The following is a 19,745-nucleotide window of genomic DNA, read 5'->3' on the forward strand; positions in this document are numbered from 1 at the left end:
TGCAGATGATGGATCCATCCGAGCATGCTATTGGAGTTGATTTGGAGAAAATTGAAGCTCTATATCCGCCAATATGAAACCCTCTAAGTCGTGCGGCTCATGTCGCATGTCCAAGGTCAAAAATTGGAAGACATATCGCATGCTATCCTTTCCTTTAAATGCCTTTTATATGACCATACGTAGGTATGTATTTTTTCCCTTACGATATACACTATTTTCCATGCTATCTTTATCCTCTTTGGTTATATATCTGTTGGACAAAAACATACAATTGGATCTATGCTGTCAGATGATTTTGGTTTCTCTATACCATATTTTTCTGTTTTTGGTACTATTAGTAATTTGTACCTTTAGAGGCATTAGAAACGGACTTGTAAGACAATCAACAATTGATGATGCTTCAAGACCTATATTTCTTGGTTTAACTTGTTGCTAGTATGGTTTAATTTCATGCATTGTCGTCATGCAGGGATGGCATATGAATTTCTTGTTATGACGGGCTTGCCCATGTTTCTCCTTACATAGGAGGCCAGGGTGGAATAAGATGTAGTTGTTGGTTGGTTGTTTACTTCTTTTTTTTTATATTGTAGTTTACTCAACAGGTTTTTCATATCACCGTATAGAGTAGTCAGTTTTTTGTGCATTTGCAGGGTTTGGTTGCCTGTCAAAAAAATCAACGGCACCTGCTATATATCACTTCCAAGCAGTCTACTCTGGTCTCTGTAAGTGATCATGCTTCTTACTGTTACTGTTTTATGCACATAGTTGTTGGTTGGTTGTTTAATTTTTTTTTTTTTTTATATTGTAGTTTACTCAACAGGTTTTTCAGATCACCGTATAGAGTAGTCAGTTTTTTGTGCATTTGCAGGGTTTGGTTGGCTGTCAAAAAAATCAACGGCACCTGCTATATATCACTTCCAAGCAGTCTACTCTGGTCTCTGTAAGTGATCATGCTTCTTACTGTTACTGTTTTATGCACATGGTATTTGCATTTTGTAATGGTTTTATTCAATATTTCTTGTTATTGTGTGATTCTAGGTTCAACAAGTTAAGACCCAACAACATCAGTTCCTGTGGTATGGACGTATGGTTGCTTCTTGCATGTATGCAGGTTGTTGTGTGATTGATACTCTAGTAGTCTAGCCACCAGTTCCTGTACCCTCTAGCAATAAGGTGAATTCTTCTTGTGGTGAAGTGAGTCTCGTTCAAGAAACTAAGACCAGATTGACAATACCATCAATGCCATTGGTGATTTTGATGATCACTCTCAAATCAAAAGCAACCTGTTACCGCTTAAATGTTCTTTTCCTTGTCTCTTTAACCATGTTCATTTTTCAATCACAAAAGTATGATTAGATTTAGGGAATTTCAGGATTAAGGATTTTGGGACTTCACATGACAATAGCATAAAACCAAAAAATTCATGATGTCACATTTTGCAGGGCTGGGTTTTGGTAGTTTCATTTATAGGGTGGAGTACGAATTTAATGGTAGTTTCTAAGCTTAGTTCCACTTGGTAAAAGAGTTCATGGCAAGGTTGTTTGCAGTATTTTCAATTTATTGACAATGACATACATTTTTGGAGGTGACCCGGGTGCTAATAGGGTTTTTGTTGGATGTTGAGAACTTAAGCTTTGTGGTCGTTGATTCCATCACATAATGTTTCTGAGTCTGACCTTATTTCTTTCCTTGGTAACTGGTGCTTTTCTGCCTTGCGTGGTACATATAATAACAGTTATCGTTAATGGCAAAATAATGGCACTCTGCAGATTTGAGAAAGTATCGTTTGCAGACCAGGTTTGTTTTTCTGCACCCAATACTAGTTCTCATTTTTGGTAGCCGTAATCTTCTGTTTTAAAAGTATAAATGTGAATTGCCTGCCACATAAGAACAATTAAGTTGAAAAAATATAGGCATGAGGGAACTTTTCTATGAAAACTACTAAGTAATATGCTAGTCACAACTATGAAAACTATATTCCAGAAGTACATTATTCTTTATAAAGCGACCTATAAGCATACACTGCGGCTTGTTTTGAACCCATTTAACCAGTATCATATTAACCAAGTTTCTAGAATATGACCTATTTGACCCGTCAGAGTTACATTATAACCAGAATCATGCCTTTCTAGGTAAATGGGTTAAAATGCCACACTCTATATTAGTAATAGGTAAAGTAATTAAATAGGGCTCATTGTGGTTTTGATGTTTTGCTAATGGGAATACGGTCTCCATACGTTTATAAGGTTTTCAATTGCTTTTGTATTTTCCATTAACTACTAGGACACTCGAACACTTGTTTTAAGTTTCAACTTTCTCTTGTAGTTTGAGGCTTGTGTTTGAGGGTTGATCGTGTGTATGCACAATCTTGTAGTGGAGATTGCTTTAGGTTTTGATTCCTCCTACTTTATGTAGCTATGGAGTTATTAATAATGGGGTTGCATATGTTTTTGAGCTGTTCAATTGCTATGTATTCTCCACTAGAAGAACAGCCAAACACTCGTTTTGGATTCTCTTGTACTTTGAGGCTTGTACTTGACCGTTGATCGTGTGTTTGTAGGTTCTTGTAGTGGAGATTGCTTTAGCTTTTGACTCTTCCTACTTTATGTCGTTTTGGCCCTTTTTAATAATGAGATTACACATGTTTTTGAGTTGTTCAATTGCTTTTGTATTCGCATACTAGAGCACCTAAAGTGACGTTTCAACTTTTCTTGTACTTTAGGCTTGTACTCGAGGGTTGATCATCTGTATGTAGGCTGTTCTTGTAATGGTGATCGCATTTGCATTTGACTCCTCCTATCTTTTGTGATTTTCACATTTTTACTAAAGTTTCAATTGCTTTTGAAATCCCCTATAATTAGAAGTATCTATGGAGTCAGTTAATTCTTTTGCTACAAGTTAACTAGAGATCTACAACTCAACATCATATATGTAACGAGGCAGTTTTTTTTTGTGTGTGTGTGTGTGGTAGATACTTGAACATCTGATCCGTTTCAGTAAATAGACCAGAAACGGACTGTTGGATATCATATGGATATCATTTTAGAGCTAGATCGAAATAAAAAATTTAATGAAGTGCTTGTTTTGCTATATAAATATGAACGTTAAATTGGTTTTAATAGATATACTAGAATTGGACTATTTGATAACATTAAAGACACCTCGAGAGTTTTTTTCTGTCTTCAGAGTATAGCATGCCACTTTAGGCTATATCGCACAACATGGATTTCATGCACTAGTAACTGGTTATTATTTGCGAATACATGATTTTAATACTCCAGTTAATGTTTTTGTTACTGATCCTTCTTAGTGTGAGGTCTCAGTAAGAGTGCATGCACGGGAAATTATGGAAAGGTTGGCAGTTGTTGGACATGAAGTCTCTTTGTTAGCTGTTTCTAATAGGGATCAGTCTGTTAGCAGTCTCTACCTATTGATGGTCCAGAAGATAGAAAATTGGGAACATGGTAGCAGTGCAGATGATGAAGATATCTGAGCATGCTATTGGAGTTGAATTGGAAAGATTGAAGTTCTATATCTGCCAATATGAAACCCTCCAAGTCGTGCGGCTCATGTGGTATGTCCAAGATCAAAAAATTTGAAGACATATCACATGCTTTCTTTTTCTCTAACGAATATATGGTTTAAATGCCTTTTGTATGACCATAGTACCATATGCAGGTATGTTTTCATTTCCTTGTGACATACACTATTTTGCATGCCATTTATATAACATAACCACAACTTTTCTTTATTAGTGATTTTAAACCTACTGTTTGGCAATTTATGACATCTTTATCCGCTTTGGTTTTATTGCTGCTGGACCGAAACATACAATGGATCTATGCATTCGGACGATTTTGGTTTTTCTATGCCATATTTTTCTCTTTTTGGTACTATTGGTGATTCGTACCTTTAGAGGTATTGGATACGCACTTGTCTATTTTCTTACTGATGATACATAATTCATGTTAGTTAGTTTGGTTATTAAACAAAAGCAAGGCAATCAACATTGATGATGCTTTAAGACCTATATTTCTTGGTTTAAAGTGTCTTATCATGACAGGCTAGCCGATGTTTTCCTTACATAGGTGGCCAGGGTGGAGTAAGATGTTGCGGGTCACTTGTTTACTTCTTTTATTTTGTAGTTTACTGAAAACAATTTTTTTTATATCACAGTAGAGTAGTCTGATTATTTTTTGTGCCTTTGCAGGATTTGGTTGGTTGTTCAAAAAAATTATGGCACCTATCACTTCCAAGCAATCTGTTCGCTGTAAGTGTTCTTGCTCCTTCTTATAGTTACTGTTTTATGCACACGATATTTGCATATTAATTAATGGTTTTATTCAATTTTGTTGTTGACCGATTCTAGGTTCAAGAAGTTAATGACCGGATAACATCAGTTCTAATGGAATGGTTGTTGGTTATTATGTGATTGCTGGCTGGCCACCTGCTCCTGTACCGTCTAGCAATAAGGTAAATTCAAGTGTTCTCTTCCCTTCTTATTGTTATCTTTTTTTGCTCATAATATGTTCGATTCTTCTTGTGGTCAAGTAAGTCTTGTGCAAGAAACTATGACCAGATTGGTGGATACCATCAATGCCATTGGTGATTTTGATGATCAATCCCAAATCGAAAGCAACCTGTTACCACTTGAAGTTTCTTTTGCTTATTTCTTTAAACTTGTTCATTTTTCAATTACAAAATTATAATGAGATTTAAAAAAAAAATTCAGGTTTAAGGAATTAGGGACTTCATAAGACAATAGCATACAACCAAAAAGTTTGTAGACCTTGCATTTTGCGGGACCGAGTTGTGGTAGTTCTATTCGTAGGGAGGGGTAAGACATAATTGGTAGTAGCTATGTTTAGTTAAAGAGCTCATGACAAAGTTGTTGCAGTAGTATGAATTTATGGACAATGACTCTGTCAAGTTATCGTTTTTTGTTCCTATAATATTTTTGGAGTGAACTGTGTGCTTATAGGGTTTTTATTGGATATTGATATCGTGAGATTTGTGGCTGTTGATTCCATCACGTATGGATGGTTGTGTCTGACCTTATTGCTTTCCTTGGTAACAGGTGTTTTGCTGCCTTGCGTGGTACATATATTCACTAGTTATTGCTAATGGCTTAATAATGGCACTCTGCAGATTGGAGAAAATATTGTTTGCAGACCAGGTTTGTTTTTATGAACCAATAGTACACATTTTTGTTTGCTGTGTCTGTTTTGAAGGCATAAAATGTGATTACCTGCCACATAAGATAATTAAGTTAGAAAATACAGGCATGAGGATCTTTGAACATGCACAAAGCCAGGGAAAGAGCATGTAGGAATGACTTTAATCGAACAGTTATGGTTTTGCATCTTGCTCTTTTGCTGCAACTACCTTGATTCATAAAGTACTTCTCGAATATTGAGATTGCTTACTATGGCTTTATTGTAACTCCGATATTCACAAGATTTTTGTTATTTGATATCAGTATATCGAGAGTTGTGTAAGTTTTTATCAAAAATGGTACTTATTTGTTGTTATCTTCCTCAGCTTACATGAATTGGTCTAGAGTCCGTTACTTGTTCGATGTGTTCATTGATGTTTTTAAACTCTTTAAACTATCCACCATCCTTATGATACTATTTGGTAATCATTGTTACATACAAACTTTTTCCTTTAATTTACATATTTGACATAGAATATTTTATATTTCTTTTTTCCGAAGAATCCCACAATTTTGTTGTGTTTTGTCCATAGTTGTCAAAGGCGAGCGGGCGGGCAAGGCCCAAGCTTAACGCCTGAAACCCTAGGCCCAGGGCCCACTAACTGTATGAAGCGCCTGTCTACACTTTTTCATATAAAAAAACCCTTTGTTCCACATAAAAATCATGTATATTTTATAGGGATATCACAACAGAATCTTTGTTCCAAAATCACTTGGTATATATCATTATAATTAATACCATCATTCATTATACTATTCTCCTTTTAACTAAAAGGTAAGTTTTCTTCTATTTTTATATTATTAAGACTATTCTGCTATTTTATATACCCTCTTTAGCTGAAATTTTCTTCATTTATCAATCGTTAAAGACACTAAAATTTTATATACTCTTCTTTTTTTTTTCTCCGGGCCCGCGCTTTTTTTTGCGCTTCTCGCCTAGGCCCCATTTGGGGTCATTGTGCTTTGAGTTCGCTTTCTCCTTTGACAACTATGGTTTTGTCTATTGCGAGTTGTGACTGAAGTATTGCAATCACTTTTCTTAAATCTGCATTTCTGCATGCAAGAGTGATCATCGGATCCTTATAAAATGTCATCCATTAGATTTGTATCAACTACCGAGTCCCTGATTTCAAATGCTTGTATAAATTTTAGCTGGAACCTATTTTTGCATTGCTGATTAAATGACTCAAAGGTTTTCTCCAAGATGTGGGTTTGTGTGATTGATATGAGCTGCTTGAACAGGTTGTGTTTACAGGTATGCATATGGCAGTTTGCATATGTCATGCTCAGCTGGTGTCGCCATTGCCAACCAGGCTGGTACTGTATATTTGGTTATAGACCATCAGAGCTTGCAAATATGCTTGATGATAAGGAAATATCTTTCGAAGTGTATATTGGAGAACATCAAAGACCTTTCATTGGTGGATGCTCTTCTACAGAGCTGGAAACAGGTTCACAGGTTCGTTTTAATGGGTACTCATGTTGCTATTTGGTTGTTCTCCTTGGATATCAAGATCATTGCTTCCTAATAATATTCCACCCTCATAATTACAGCATGTATCATAAAATATATTAATAAAATACTTTCCTAATAATAATAATACTAATAACAATAATAATTAATACGGTGACGTATCATTACTCCCGCCCCCAAACAACACCTTGTCCCGAAGGTGTTTCTTAAAAAGTTGTCTCGAATTCCAGGATCCCAAATCTTGACTTGTAATTCCATAGCTTGTTGATCATAGTGAAATTGTTAAATCGACCCGATCATTGGTTTGTCTTCGAACCATATCCTAAACTCATGTTCAACATGACTTGACGAGCGTTTTGAAGACTGGTCCATAGATATATTAAGCTGCCACTTCAATTTCGACTTCACATCAGGTTTTAACATGTCATGGTTTTGCCCTACGACTCCAAGTATATTTCTGATATAGTTGTTTTCTTTTGAGCAAAATTTTTTTGAATAGCAGGTTGACTAGGGAAACCTTTCAGCAAGGCAACCTTACTATTTTCAATAGACATAATCCTTATATCTTCTGACACCACCATGATTTGTCCTGCAAGAGCCGCTTCTTCATCACATGGAGGAACCATAAACTCGGTTGTACTACCACCATCCTTCCATCATGATAGGTTTGGTAGGTACATAATAAAATAGAGTTTTCATGAGAATATTTTTCAGTCACTTTTATTCCCTGACTTCACAGTTTCCAGTTCAGACCTTTCAACAACAATTTGGTCCTAGATGTCCCATATATCCATTAGTATACTTTGTTGAAGTATTTCCATTCTTTGCTCAAATCTTAACATCTCCTTTTGGATTTTGTAGGAAGTCTGAATACTAGCTCGATGTTCTTCCATCATCATGGACCTTATCATAGAAGCTACTTTTTTTTTATTTAACCATAGATCGTGTTTAGTGCTATTGATTTGATGAAAAAGGGTGGTGATGTTTACACCAAACATAAGGGGGGAGGGAGTGCCGGCGGGGTTTGGGTTCACCGCTTCCGCCGTCGCGCGGGTACACCGCCGCCACCACTACCGAAGGAGAGAGAAGGTGCAAAACGAGGAAGAACACCGCGTGAAGGAAAAGAGGTGAGAGGAGAGAGAGGAGCGTGTGATACGAACCCATCCCATAATAGGCTCACATCATGCCATAGGCTAGGTGTAGAACTCACTCCCAAAAGCTAGCTCAAAGGAGGAGGGGACACTTAGGCTTATAAACCACCAAACAATCCCATACTTGACCGATGTGGCATTATATCAATACCTCACCCTTTGAAGAACCAACGTCCTTGTTGGTCACGACTATGTTGGTCACGGTTGACACCCTTTCTCCTTGGGTCCAAGCCACCACTCCATAGGCCACCACTCCGAGCGTTGGAACCTCGAAAGGCAGGGATGGCTCTGATACCAATTGATACGAACCAAAACTGATTCGTCGGTAAACAAAGAACACGGTAAAAGGGTTCTTGCAATTCGAGAAGCAAGGATCTCCTAAAAGTCTTAATTCCTTAATTCAATTCATTCATAATATCCTATAGCTTGATTAGCAAGCTAACTATATAATATAAAAGATATCATAACTATAGTAATACAATAGTTTCCTAATCATAATAATAATAAAACTAATGTTATATTTCTATATAATTATAATATAATCTTCCAGCAGATCCATATCATTACTCCCGCCCCCAAAACACACCTTGTCCTCAAGGTGTGGCTTCAAAAATTGCTTTAGGTGATTCTCGGATCCCATATTTGATCTGTAGTATTGCCTTTTGTAGATCATAGGAATGCAACAAAATAGAACCTGCAATAAGTTGCCATGGACGTCTAAAAATACCATGTCCTCCCGTGTCGAATTTGAACTCTTACTTTGCTGAAGTCTGGTGATTTGAAACTAACCTCACCCACGCAACAACATCACGACCAGAATGAACCCTCATGAAAGGCTCATTTGCCATCTTATTACTCATATGAACAAGAGATCCAGTTGAATAATTATTGCTCACCCCATATTGGATCTTTGGTAACTTGTTTAGTTGCCCAATCTCCAAAACAACCGTATCACCACCTCCACCGTGTACTCTGGTCAGCTCCATGAGTCAGACCATCAACATCTATGCCATTATACGCATTCTCAGACTTCTTTCTGTTTGGCTTCTATTTCCAAATCAGAGCTCATTACCCTAATGGTCGGCCCAGGCTGTGGCACGGGCTGCTCTAACTTTTCTTGAATTCTTCATAATGACAACAGTTCGCACTGAGCTGTTGATTGATTGCCTTCTGACCCTGTATCAATATCTCCTGACCTTGCTTCATTTTCTCTTGACCAGGTTTGATCTATACGATCGAACCGAAAAACCATAGGTTGCAAGAAAGACTGCTATGATACCAATTGATACGAACTCATCCCATAATAGGCTCGAATCATGCCATAAGCTAGGTGTAGAACTCACTCTCAAAAGCTAGCTCAAAGGAGGAGGGAACACTTAGGCTTATAAACCACCAACCAATCCCATACTTGACCGATATGGCATACAACCGATGTGGGATCATATCAGCGTGTAAATGGTGGATGGGAAAGTGGGGGAGCTATCTCAATACTTTAAAAAAAAGTAATTTTGGTCAATTTGGATTTGGAACTCAATTTGCAATGCTTGTCTACCTGGGGAAGAAAATGAAGGCAAGAAAAAGAAAATTGTTTTCTTTATATATAATATAACTCAAATTTTCATTCTAGTCCTTGAAGTTTTAAACTATAATATCAAACTATCTATAAGAAAAAAAATTTTAGGTATTTTTTTTGTTTTAGTTAGTTTTTTTTTTATGTATTTAGAAAGTGTATTTTTATAAAAGTATGATTGATGTATTTTTTTAAATTAAATATTATGTTTTTAGATTTATTAAGTTTGTGTTTTTTATTTTTAATGAAATGTTTATGTTTTAATTTATATAGTTTTCGAATTTATATAGTATTAACAATAAATGGAAAAAAAGTGATGAGGTGGAGATTGGGGGAAGTTTGGGGAAAGTGGCGCCATTGATTTGGGGAAGTTTAGGGAAAATTGAGGTGGAAGGTTTTTATTGCCGGTAAAATTTGGGAAAGGGGTGACCACTCCCCCTAATACACCAAAATATATGCTTTAAAATGTTATGTAGTTTTATTAAAAATTAAACTTTTACTTTTTAAAATTATATTGTACATGTTAGGGTAACGAGTGAATTGTGGTGTGTATGTCTTCCAATCCAATAGAGAAATATGTGGTCAAGTACAATTTGTGCAGTACAATGCGTCTGTCTGTTATAGTGAGTTTTCGAACCGTTAAGGTTAGGAAATGCTTCAAGACATAAACATTTTGCAAGGTTTTATAAAGGAAACTCAGATGCCTCTATATGTAAGTAATATGTTCGCATCCATTCACAACCTCTGTTAAGGTAGATATCCTACCTAGTTTTTTATACCAAGTTATTCTATGATTTTGTTGTATTGGTAATTTGGTATGTATACGTTACCTTAAACTTAGATGCATCTGTTTGTAATGTTTTGTGAAATTTGATTAGTCATTTAGTTGGAACACTGATGTGTCTTGTGTCCAAGTATAAGTTGAAGTCATGACCATACCGTGACTTCTTAGTCTTTGAGTATTGCATGTATGTCGAATTTATTTTTTATTTTCTTTCCAAAAAGTAGTGCGCTTTTCTAATTTGGATGCACATTGTTAATGTAAACAATAATGTCACAGGTCAATAGCCTGACCACGTAAAACTAAAATGTGATATGTTTTGCTGATCGATCAAAGCTAAAAGAACATGTGATTGGTAAACTGATACTGCAACTAGGTGAATGCAATATATATAGGGATGATGTGCATATTGTAGGTTCTCGGGGGGTTTATATATGTTGAATATTTAGTGAAATTTAAGAGAAAGAAAGCAGCTTGTATGATGGCAGGAAGTGAAAGCTCATTTATTTATGAAAGCAGCTTGTATATAGTTAAGCATGTTTTTTTTGAAAATTATACTAGTTAGCATGCACCTCATCTCTTTTGAGATAATTTTTTGAGCTATGTCATGCCCCCTATGGATAACATTTTCCATGTCAACCACAACTATCAAGCCACATAAGATAAACTCCTTACACTATCCCCTACAAACCACACAAAAACTATCCAATCAAACCACTATAAAATCATAACCAAAACCTCCTTCTCACACTTATCCAAACAAAAAAACACCACAAAATACACACACACACACACATGGCAAGTGTCACCTCTTCTGCTGTAACCATCCCCTCATTCAATGGCCTTAAGTCCACCATAGCCACCTCTTCAAGGGTCAACACCAGGACAGTCAAGGTGATCGCTACCACACCCAAACTCTCAGTAAGATCTTCACTTAAAGAAGTCGGCATTGCGACCATTGCCTTTGCAGCTAGCGCGTTGTTAGCTAGCAACGTGCTAGCTGCTGAGGTCTTGCTTGGTGATGAAGATGGTGGGTTGGCCTTTGTTCCAAAAACTTTGACTGTTGCTTCTGGTGAAAAGATTGTTTTCAAGAACAATAAAGCTTTCCCACATAATGTGATCTTTGATGAGGATGAGATTCCGGCTGGTGTGGATGCATCAAAAATATCGATGAGTGATGAGGACTTGTTGAATGGACCAGGAGATACTTACTCAGTTACCTTGACTGAGAAAGGGACTTATAACTATTACTGTTCTCCCCACCAAGGAGCTGGTATGGTTGGCACAATCACAGTCACCTAGTTGCTATATTATGTATATGTAATTAAGTAAAATTTGTATTGCTAGATGAGTTAATAGACTATGGTATGTAACCAACTTTAATATGCCATTTGTGTGTATCATTTGCCCCAAATTGCTGTTTGTTTATATGTTTTTTATGCTACATATTATATATATGCAGGACTTAGTCTTTGGTGAATGCATATGCATCGACTTAGTGTTCTAGTTCTAGTGCGGCCCTTTGGACATAGTGCAACCAGACCTTAGCCAATAAATAGGTGACGCATCATTCAACAAGATCACGGTTGATGGCCCAGTAGGCAGTTAGAACATGTAGCAGGTAGGCACGGTTAAAACAAATAGACTAGCATTTGAGCAAGGATGAGTACAAACTCAATCCCGTATTTGAAGATATTTGAAGAAAAATGATAATAACCGCTTTCATTGTGCCATAACACACATTATAAACTCAACATGATCCAACTTAAAACAGCATTGTGATTTTTGCTATTTAACATATAGGCGGATACAAACATACCCTAAACAGAAACAGGCCAAAGTGAAACAGGCCAAAGTTGGGCATTGTTTATGCAACAATCGCTTGTGCTAATGCACAACAAAAATAGGATTGAAACTCTGAATCCTAATCTTATACTGAAGAACACAAAATAAAACAACTTTGTTAGAAACCGGTATCACAAAATTACATGCATTTTATTTCCATATGTTTAAGTGTTTATATATAATGAAATAATTAATTTGTTCTTAAAACAGGGTACAACCCTTGATGTACAAGTTCACAAACATGAAAAATACATCCCTAACCCATGTGTATATCTACCTCAACTCCTATAGAATTTGGTAAACAAAACCGCCTTGCAAACACAAGCTCATCCAACCATGTATACTCCTCAGAGTCTCAGACTTTTAAGGTACATATGTACGTATAGTATATTCAAAAAATATGGATGTAATCAGAAATTATGTGGTTAAAGCACTAGGAAGGGTGGCAGGATTACCAAGAACCTTCCCACCAACATCAGGGAATTGTTCGTGTTCGGGTAAAGGGCTTACCTTTCCATCAGTATCAACTTTGATGGGGTATTTGAGAAGATGGCCTTGCAAGGGAGTAAAGTCGTCACTTGTAAATTTCTCCCAGTTATCTTCTGCAAGTTTGTTTATGTTTTGCACACAGGCCAAACTTTCTGGCTCTTTGAAGTAATCTTCGAGTGTTCCCGTATGTTCTGACCATAGTGACATTCTGTATCCGTATATCTGGAATACAAACTGATTTAGTCAGCAACCAACAGAATTTGTTAAGCATATGAAATTTAATACTTTTGTTAATTGTTAAAAAAAGATTACTTTTAATTGAAATTCCTGAAACTTTTATGGTTTTTTAACCAAAAGGAAAATCTGTTGCCTACAATTGAAATCAGATCTAAGTTGGTTGTGCAATTAGACATGTTAAGATCAAACCTAAAAGATAAAAAGTTCTAATCATTTTCTGTTATTGTTCTTCATGACCTTGATATGGATTTAACTGCAAAATAGTTTACATTAAGAACAACGAAATATGAAACAATAAGAACAAAGGACTAACTTGACCACGAGGGTGCTTCTTCTTCTGAGCCCATGTGTGATGGGGCTGATAAGCACCCATAGCTATCTCGGTATCTCTTGAACCAGCCATTGATCGTTGATTAATATTGGCAGACCCCAATATGACATACTCATCATCTACTATCATCCCTTTAGCGTGTACATAAATCATGAATCTTCCATGCTTTTGAGAAGCTGAAACCTGCAAAAATGAGCAAGAAAACTTGTCTTACTTTTAGGAAATTAGACACTGACATTAACTACAGAAAGTACAAGGTTGTATGATTACCGAACCACCATTAGAAGAGGTCTGGTTGCCAGAATTTGAAACATGCTCATCACATTGTTCACGGTTACCAAGGCAGTAGAAATTTAAGTAGTCTTGTGGATGTGCATTCTCAAGGTTTGAGTTCTGTAGCTCTCGAGCAATAACTTCATACATCGTTCGCATAGTTTGTGCCTATAAAAACAAAGAATTGATGAAACTTGAAATAAAATATACGAACTGAGAATTTAATGTTTAGAACTTGACATTTGAGCATTTTATGCAAACTTCATTATAAATTTCAATGTTACATGTTACATGTCACATCGAAACAGACTTGCCTGCCAAAATAGAATTTCTTGAACAGATGCAGAAGTAGGAACACCCTCAGGCCACATTGGAATGACAATATAAACTGAAAACCTCTCATTTGCTCTTATCTTACTAGCAATCTTCAATGCTAGTTCCATGGGTATTAAATGATCTGCCCCTGTTCGTAGATATGTTAAGAGTTTAGGGAAAACCGGAAAACATTATAATTGACATGATTATGACGATATAAGTATGTTATTGATAAACCTTTTTGTTGAGGTATGCAACCAAAAAATATGGTAGTTGAGTAGAAATTTTGGCTAAATATCCTTTTTTTTAAAAAAAAAAAAAAGAAAAAAATCAGAAAACTTGTATGCTATATGCAACTTTCAGTTGGTAAGTGTTCAAACCTGCATCTTTATAAGAAGGCCATGCATACGATGACCCGATAAAATACTGGTTTTCAATATAGATAAAGTTCTTGGCAGATCTTATAGCTTGGATATATGCTTTTTGAATGCTCTTATCGATAACCAGATTTTTTGCACATACAAGATTCTGCAGTAAGTGAGCAAAATGTAGGACTTCAAAACTCGTATAATTTTCAACAACTTCAAATCCTGAAATGATTTACTGGAAAAGTAAATGCAAACCTGAGAGTCAGCTAATCGAACATCTTTTGGAAATCCTTTTAAAGAACCAGAATCAATTGAGCGGAAAACCTATCAATATCAACAAACAAAAAAGTAGGTAGTGCAGACTTGAACAAGCACTTTATTCTACAAGTTGCAATATGGGTGGAGCAGGCGGGGAAGTGGGTCAAAACAGATTCAGCTTGAATGGGTCCTTTCAAGTAAGGTTGGGTTGACTCACCCACACTCTTTGTCCACATTTTAGGATGACTGTTATTTAGGGTTGTTTATAAACAACGCTATCTAAATCTTTTAAATAAAACCTGTTCCTCTTTTAGGCATTCGCTACAAAATTTCTTTGACCAGTTTAAGATTAAACAAAACAACCGAAACTAACAAGTAAATGGGGGCGAAACTGCCATCTCTATCATTATTTGGAGAGATATGTAGAGTAATAAACCTGAACATGCCAGTTTTCAGGATCCTCTTCTTTACGAACCCACAATGCTGGATCATCATTTGGAAGAGTTGGACTAGGACTGAGTATCCAAGAAATACGCTCTATCTTAATTAATGAATCGTCATGCCAATGAGATATTTTTTTGAAGCGCCGTCCGAATTCAGACCACTTTGAGGCTTTTTTCCACCTTTGCTCGAAGTTTTTTAGCACGTCATATGCAGCAGGACCATCAATTTTGCAATGTAAGTCATGCCATGGTTGTCTTGGACCTTTTGTACCTGCCTATTGTTAAAGTTAAGACATGGCAAAACAAAGTATAATCTGGATTATACAGTTTATACGCTTACACTAAAAGTCGGATTATGGTAATCGTTCTCAAACACGGTGTCGAGATCACGAAATAAGCGATGCTCTGGCGTGTCATAGCGTCCATCACAAAGGTCCAAGCCACCAATAAAAGCAGATATTTTTCTGTTATTTCCAGGGGCTTGTGTATCCACCATAACACATTTCTGATGATGAGTGTAAAGGGTCCCAACAACCTGTCATGTATCAGAAACGACAAAAGTAAGTATTTAGTTTTGTAAATGTCATTTTTTTACTTACAGACAGAATGTAAATAACATAGATTTAAATTTTCGAAAAGTTTATCGTTCATGACGGATATATTTCAGAACTTTAAATATTTTGAGATTAAGCCTATACAAGGAAAGGAACACGTACAAACTTAGACATTAGTATAAATTATGAAAGATACCTGTTGCTTGAAGATACTAAGCTTATTGCTTGCATATCGCGGTGACAGCACACACTGAACGGAGGAGTGTTTGAAAAACTTCCGAGTCATTTCATCATGAGTTTGCATCACTCCTTCCTGCAGATAGAAACATATGAAATACTCAGATATAATTAATCACCAGGAAATTAGGGAGCATGTTACATACAGACGCTCAAGTATACGTATAACAGGCAGAAGGAATATAGGCAAACATGTTTCAAGTTTCTTTATGAGGAATATGCTTTTTGCCCTTCGTAAAAGCATCAACTTCTCCTGTTCAGCTTAATATATCTCAACCAACCACCTCCACTAAAACCGTAATCTATTAATTCCTAAAAAGGAAATCAACTAAACATATATGTATATATGTAGATAAAAATTTACCTAAGTAAAATATAACACTGATATATAACAGTAGCTTACTAATTATTGCAAGAATCTACTACATCTTAGCTGTGTTCCAAACGAATCACTAACAGTCCAATTTATATTGTTATAAATGAGGCTAAGTGATTCGTACACCAAATTATTTAATCTGTACACCAAAAATACGTATGGAAGGTGTACAGATTAAGTAATTTGGTGTACATAAAAAATTGAACCCAACCCTTTTTGGGAGGTCCAAACCATCACAATCACGTTTTGTCAATGTTACATTTGAAAAAACACGAACTAAAGTCACATTAGAACCAATCAAAAACTAATTCATTGTAAAAAAGAAAACAGAAAAAAACAAATTAACCAGGAATAGGAAGAATTCATACCGTCTTCAAGAAAAACTTATTATGTGAAGTCTTATCATCCCAAACAAGCAACAAAACTCTAACCCCTTCTTGTGACTTATACTTCAACAATTCCCCGAGACTCAAATCCCAACCACGAGGTAACGGTTTACTAGGCTCTCTAACTAACTTCACCTTATCGAAAATCGACCATCCAACCAGATAAACCAAATGATGAGCTTCTAAAATAGCATAACATATATCCTCCCAACACCCTCTTTGTTCAAATTCCCCTTTACCACCCTCCAATTCAATTTTACACAATTCGCCTTTACGCACGTGTGCGTCTTGATACAATGTCACATTCCCCCCATGCCTTACAGGAAAATAACTATCTTTTAATCCATGCACACTTTCAAAATTATTATTATTACTATTACTATTAATGAATTTATCATCATCATCATCATCATCACATGATACAAAGCTGATTCGTAACCGAATTGCACAATCCGTTTTAGGCGGTTTACCATTACTTCCAGTAATCGAAAACCAATCATCAATGACGTCACCTGACATAACTCTTTCAGCAGGGATACAAACATTTCCGATTAAATCGGCACCGAAAACATCGTTATCCTTAACCTGAAATTCTAACTTAGAAACAGGGTGGGCTAACTGAAGCACAAAATGTTCGTTCCATACCGGGTTTTGAGAGTTGGAAATCACGCGCGTACGCGCTATAGTCGCGTTACCTATACTTAAGGTGACGTAAGGATCACTTGTGATGATCTTACGACGACGTCGACGATTACGTCGTTTAGATGATTTTAAGGAATCACAGAATGTTAAACAACGGTGCATGTGGTCGGAGAGTAAGTCCATGTTGGGTAAACATCGAGCTTCTATTATAGTTAGATCTAAGTCACCGTGTAGATAGATATATGAATCTGTATCTATATCGCCATCTGTATCACTACTAGACATACTTAGTTGTGTCACTTGTGTGTATATATATATATTTTTGTATAAATATAAGGGAAGTAGAAAAGAAATGTGAATATGGCCGGAGGAGATGAATTGAAGGTGGTTGTGGAAGTCTCCGCCAGAAGAGAGTGGCGGTTGGTTCAAGGAAAGGAAAAGGGGGGGTGGTGGTGTGTCAAGTGGTTGAAGTTTGGTGACTTAGCATGGTAACTTTATAACACGTGGATCTTCGTGTTTGATGTTGAGTGAATAAAGACATGTTATGGACTTATTCCATGGTTTTTTTCTTTTTTAATATTTAAGAGAATTAAAATATTGTTTTCATTTTGGATATGTATTGGGAAGCACATGCTATATTTAAAATTTTGAAAGTTCTTGCTAATATTATATATATAGAGGAGAGTTATTACGAGAACCAAAAAATTATCGAAAACTGCGAGAAAATTTTTATTCATTTGATTATTGTGATCAAAGGTTAAAAACATTTGATGGCATTGTTGTAAATATTTTAAGTACAAAATAACTTAGTAATAATTAACAATTAATAAAAGGGTATAATTGGATATAAGAAAAAAGTAGAACACGTTCTTACGAGTATATGATTCAAATTTTGAAAGTCCTGATTTTTTTTTATTATTAATTATACACAAATAATAATAAATAAAACTACAATATTTTATTTTTTGTTTTCTCCTTTATTTTCTATTTAGAAAATATTATTATCTAATGATGATTAATAATAACTGATATAAGATTCTACCGTATGTCAACACAAAACACACATGTATATATATAAAGACATATGTAACACCAAACACGCATGTGTACAACGCGAAGCACGCATATGTACATATATACACATATGTAAAACACATATGTACGACATGATACACACATATTTATAAACCCAACACGGGTACACAAGGTCGTCATATATGTTCACTGAATCACACATTTTTTTTTATCAATTGTACCCACATAAATTAAGGAATGATCACATTTAAATACACAAGAACATGTATTATAAAACAAGGCTTAATATTTACGAACATGCGAATATCGAAATGTGGTATTCTTGATTTCGAGAAAGAAAATAAAATACAAAAAGGTTATTGATCATATGATTTATCTGTAAGATTACGTATGATATATAGATAAAAAAAAGATTTGAAACATGTGAAATGACCTACTATTAAAATAGCTATAAAAGTGACATGCTAATCTCTGAAATGCGTTACATGAATCATCATCACGTTTTCATCATTCTGAAGCCCACAATTGTATGTAACCGTCACCCCATAGTTATCGGATATATTATAGGAATTTGATAATTTAATTATTAATTACCAAAGTACAATAATACCCTTGTATTACTTAATAAAATTTAGTTCTCGCAGTTCTCGACAATTTTTTGGTTCTCATAATATCTTTTTACTATATATATATATATATATTTATTTTTCAAAGCGTATTAGAAAACCATAGTCTTTTTATCAAGTTAAATTTTATGATAATTTTATAATTATTGAATGCATTTTAATACCAGTTATATTTAACGAGAAGGGTGATGCGACGGCGGTGACGGCAACAGATGATGGTGGTAGCGATGGTAGTGGACGGTAACCATGTGATTATTGATGTAATGAAGGTAATGTGGTTATTTTAAGGCTCAAAAGATGTATGTTGTAAATATTTTTATTAAGAGTATTATGAATATAATAGGTAAAAATATTTTAATTTTAGTGAATAAAAGATAAGTAGTTTGAATAGATATTTTGGGTAGATGTAATGTGTGGATTAAGAATATGTTGAAAGTAAAGATATTTTAGGTATTTTAAAAATAAAAAGGTTAAAAGGGGAAATGAAAATTTGTTTTATAAAGGAGTTTTTTTTAAATCTTAAATCTTATTATGTTAATAATTAATTTTATTTTGAATTTGGGTATGACACGCCAATTTGTTGACTTTTTTAATTTATTTTTGGAGTATATACCAGGCATCAAATGTATAGTTTCTTCAAGTCTTTTGACACGTTTGGAGTCGTTAGGTGATGCGTAGATTTGTAGCCTTTTTGCTTGGTGGATAATTAATTCATCAAACCTCAATAGTCAAAAAAACTTTATGAGGTAGATCAGAAATTGTGGAACTTAACCAGCATGGAAGAGGATGTCACATGTCTGTCATCAGTCATCACGACTTTCTTCCTAAGAGAATTTCTAACATATATACCCCATTTCTTTAATTTTACATAAAATTAATACTTACTTGATGGCATACAATTTTTGATACAAGTATATACTTTTAACTGCCTAAACCCCCAATCACAAAATTTTTTGTCGATAGCAAAGAATATTTTAAACTAACTGTCAATAAGCATCATGCATGTACACTATCTGTCTATCTTTAACTGTGTACATGTAAGCAGGCAAATTATAAACACTAAAGTTAAGAGTAACATATCTCCAATTAATGCAAACTTAACCATAAATATTTTGGTAAAGTTAATCCAGACCTTAAAA

The 19,745-nt window shown here is 35.1% G+C and overlaps 2 protein-coding genes and 1 long non-coding RNA gene across 3 annotated transcripts; 2 read left to right on the plus strand and 1 right to left on the minus strand.

Moving 5' to 3' along the window:
- Positions 1-4,183: 4,183 nt before the first annotated feature.
- Positions 4,184-5,167, plus strand: LOC122599733. Its single transcript, XR_006323941.1, has 3 exons — positions 4,184-4,270; positions 4,370-4,473; positions 5,078-5,167. It is a non-coding gene; the product is annotated as an uncharacterized LOC122599733 (long non-coding RNA).
- Positions 5,168-10,933: 5,766 nt separating this feature from the next.
- On the plus strand, positions 10,934-11,605 carry LOC122585457 (plastocyanin-like). The gene has a single exon (XM_043757586.1). It carries the CDS (start codon positions 10,987-10,989, stop codon positions 11,491-11,493), a length of 507 nt encoding a protein of 168 aa, XP_043613521.1. The 5' UTR covers positions 10,934-10,986; the 3' UTR covers positions 11,494-11,605.
- Positions 11,606-12,167: 562 nt separating this feature from the next.
- On the minus strand, positions 12,168-17,560 carry LOC122585456 (phospholipase D delta-like). Its single transcript, XM_043757585.1, has 10 exons — positions 16,286-17,560; positions 15,501-15,617; positions 15,091-15,285; positions 14,744-15,025; positions 14,305-14,373; positions 14,062-14,209; positions 13,681-13,829; positions 13,364-13,534; positions 13,076-13,276; positions 12,168-12,747 (listed from the first exon to the last, which is right to left on the minus strand). Exons 1-10 carry the CDS (start codon positions 17,228-17,230, stop codon positions 12,454-12,456), a joined length of 2,571 nt encoding a protein of 856 aa, XP_043613520.1. The 5' UTR covers positions 17,231-17,560; the 3' UTR covers positions 12,168-12,453.
- Positions 17,561-19,745: the final 2,185 nt, after the last annotated feature.

This window comes from Erigeron canadensis, chromosome 1 (genome assembly GCF_010389155.1).
Source record: "Erigeron canadensis isolate Cc75 chromosome 1, C_canadensis_v1, whole genome shotgun sequence".
Classification (NCBI taxonomy): Eukaryota; Viridiplantae; Streptophyta; class Magnoliopsida; order Asterales; family Asteraceae; genus Erigeron; species Erigeron canadensis.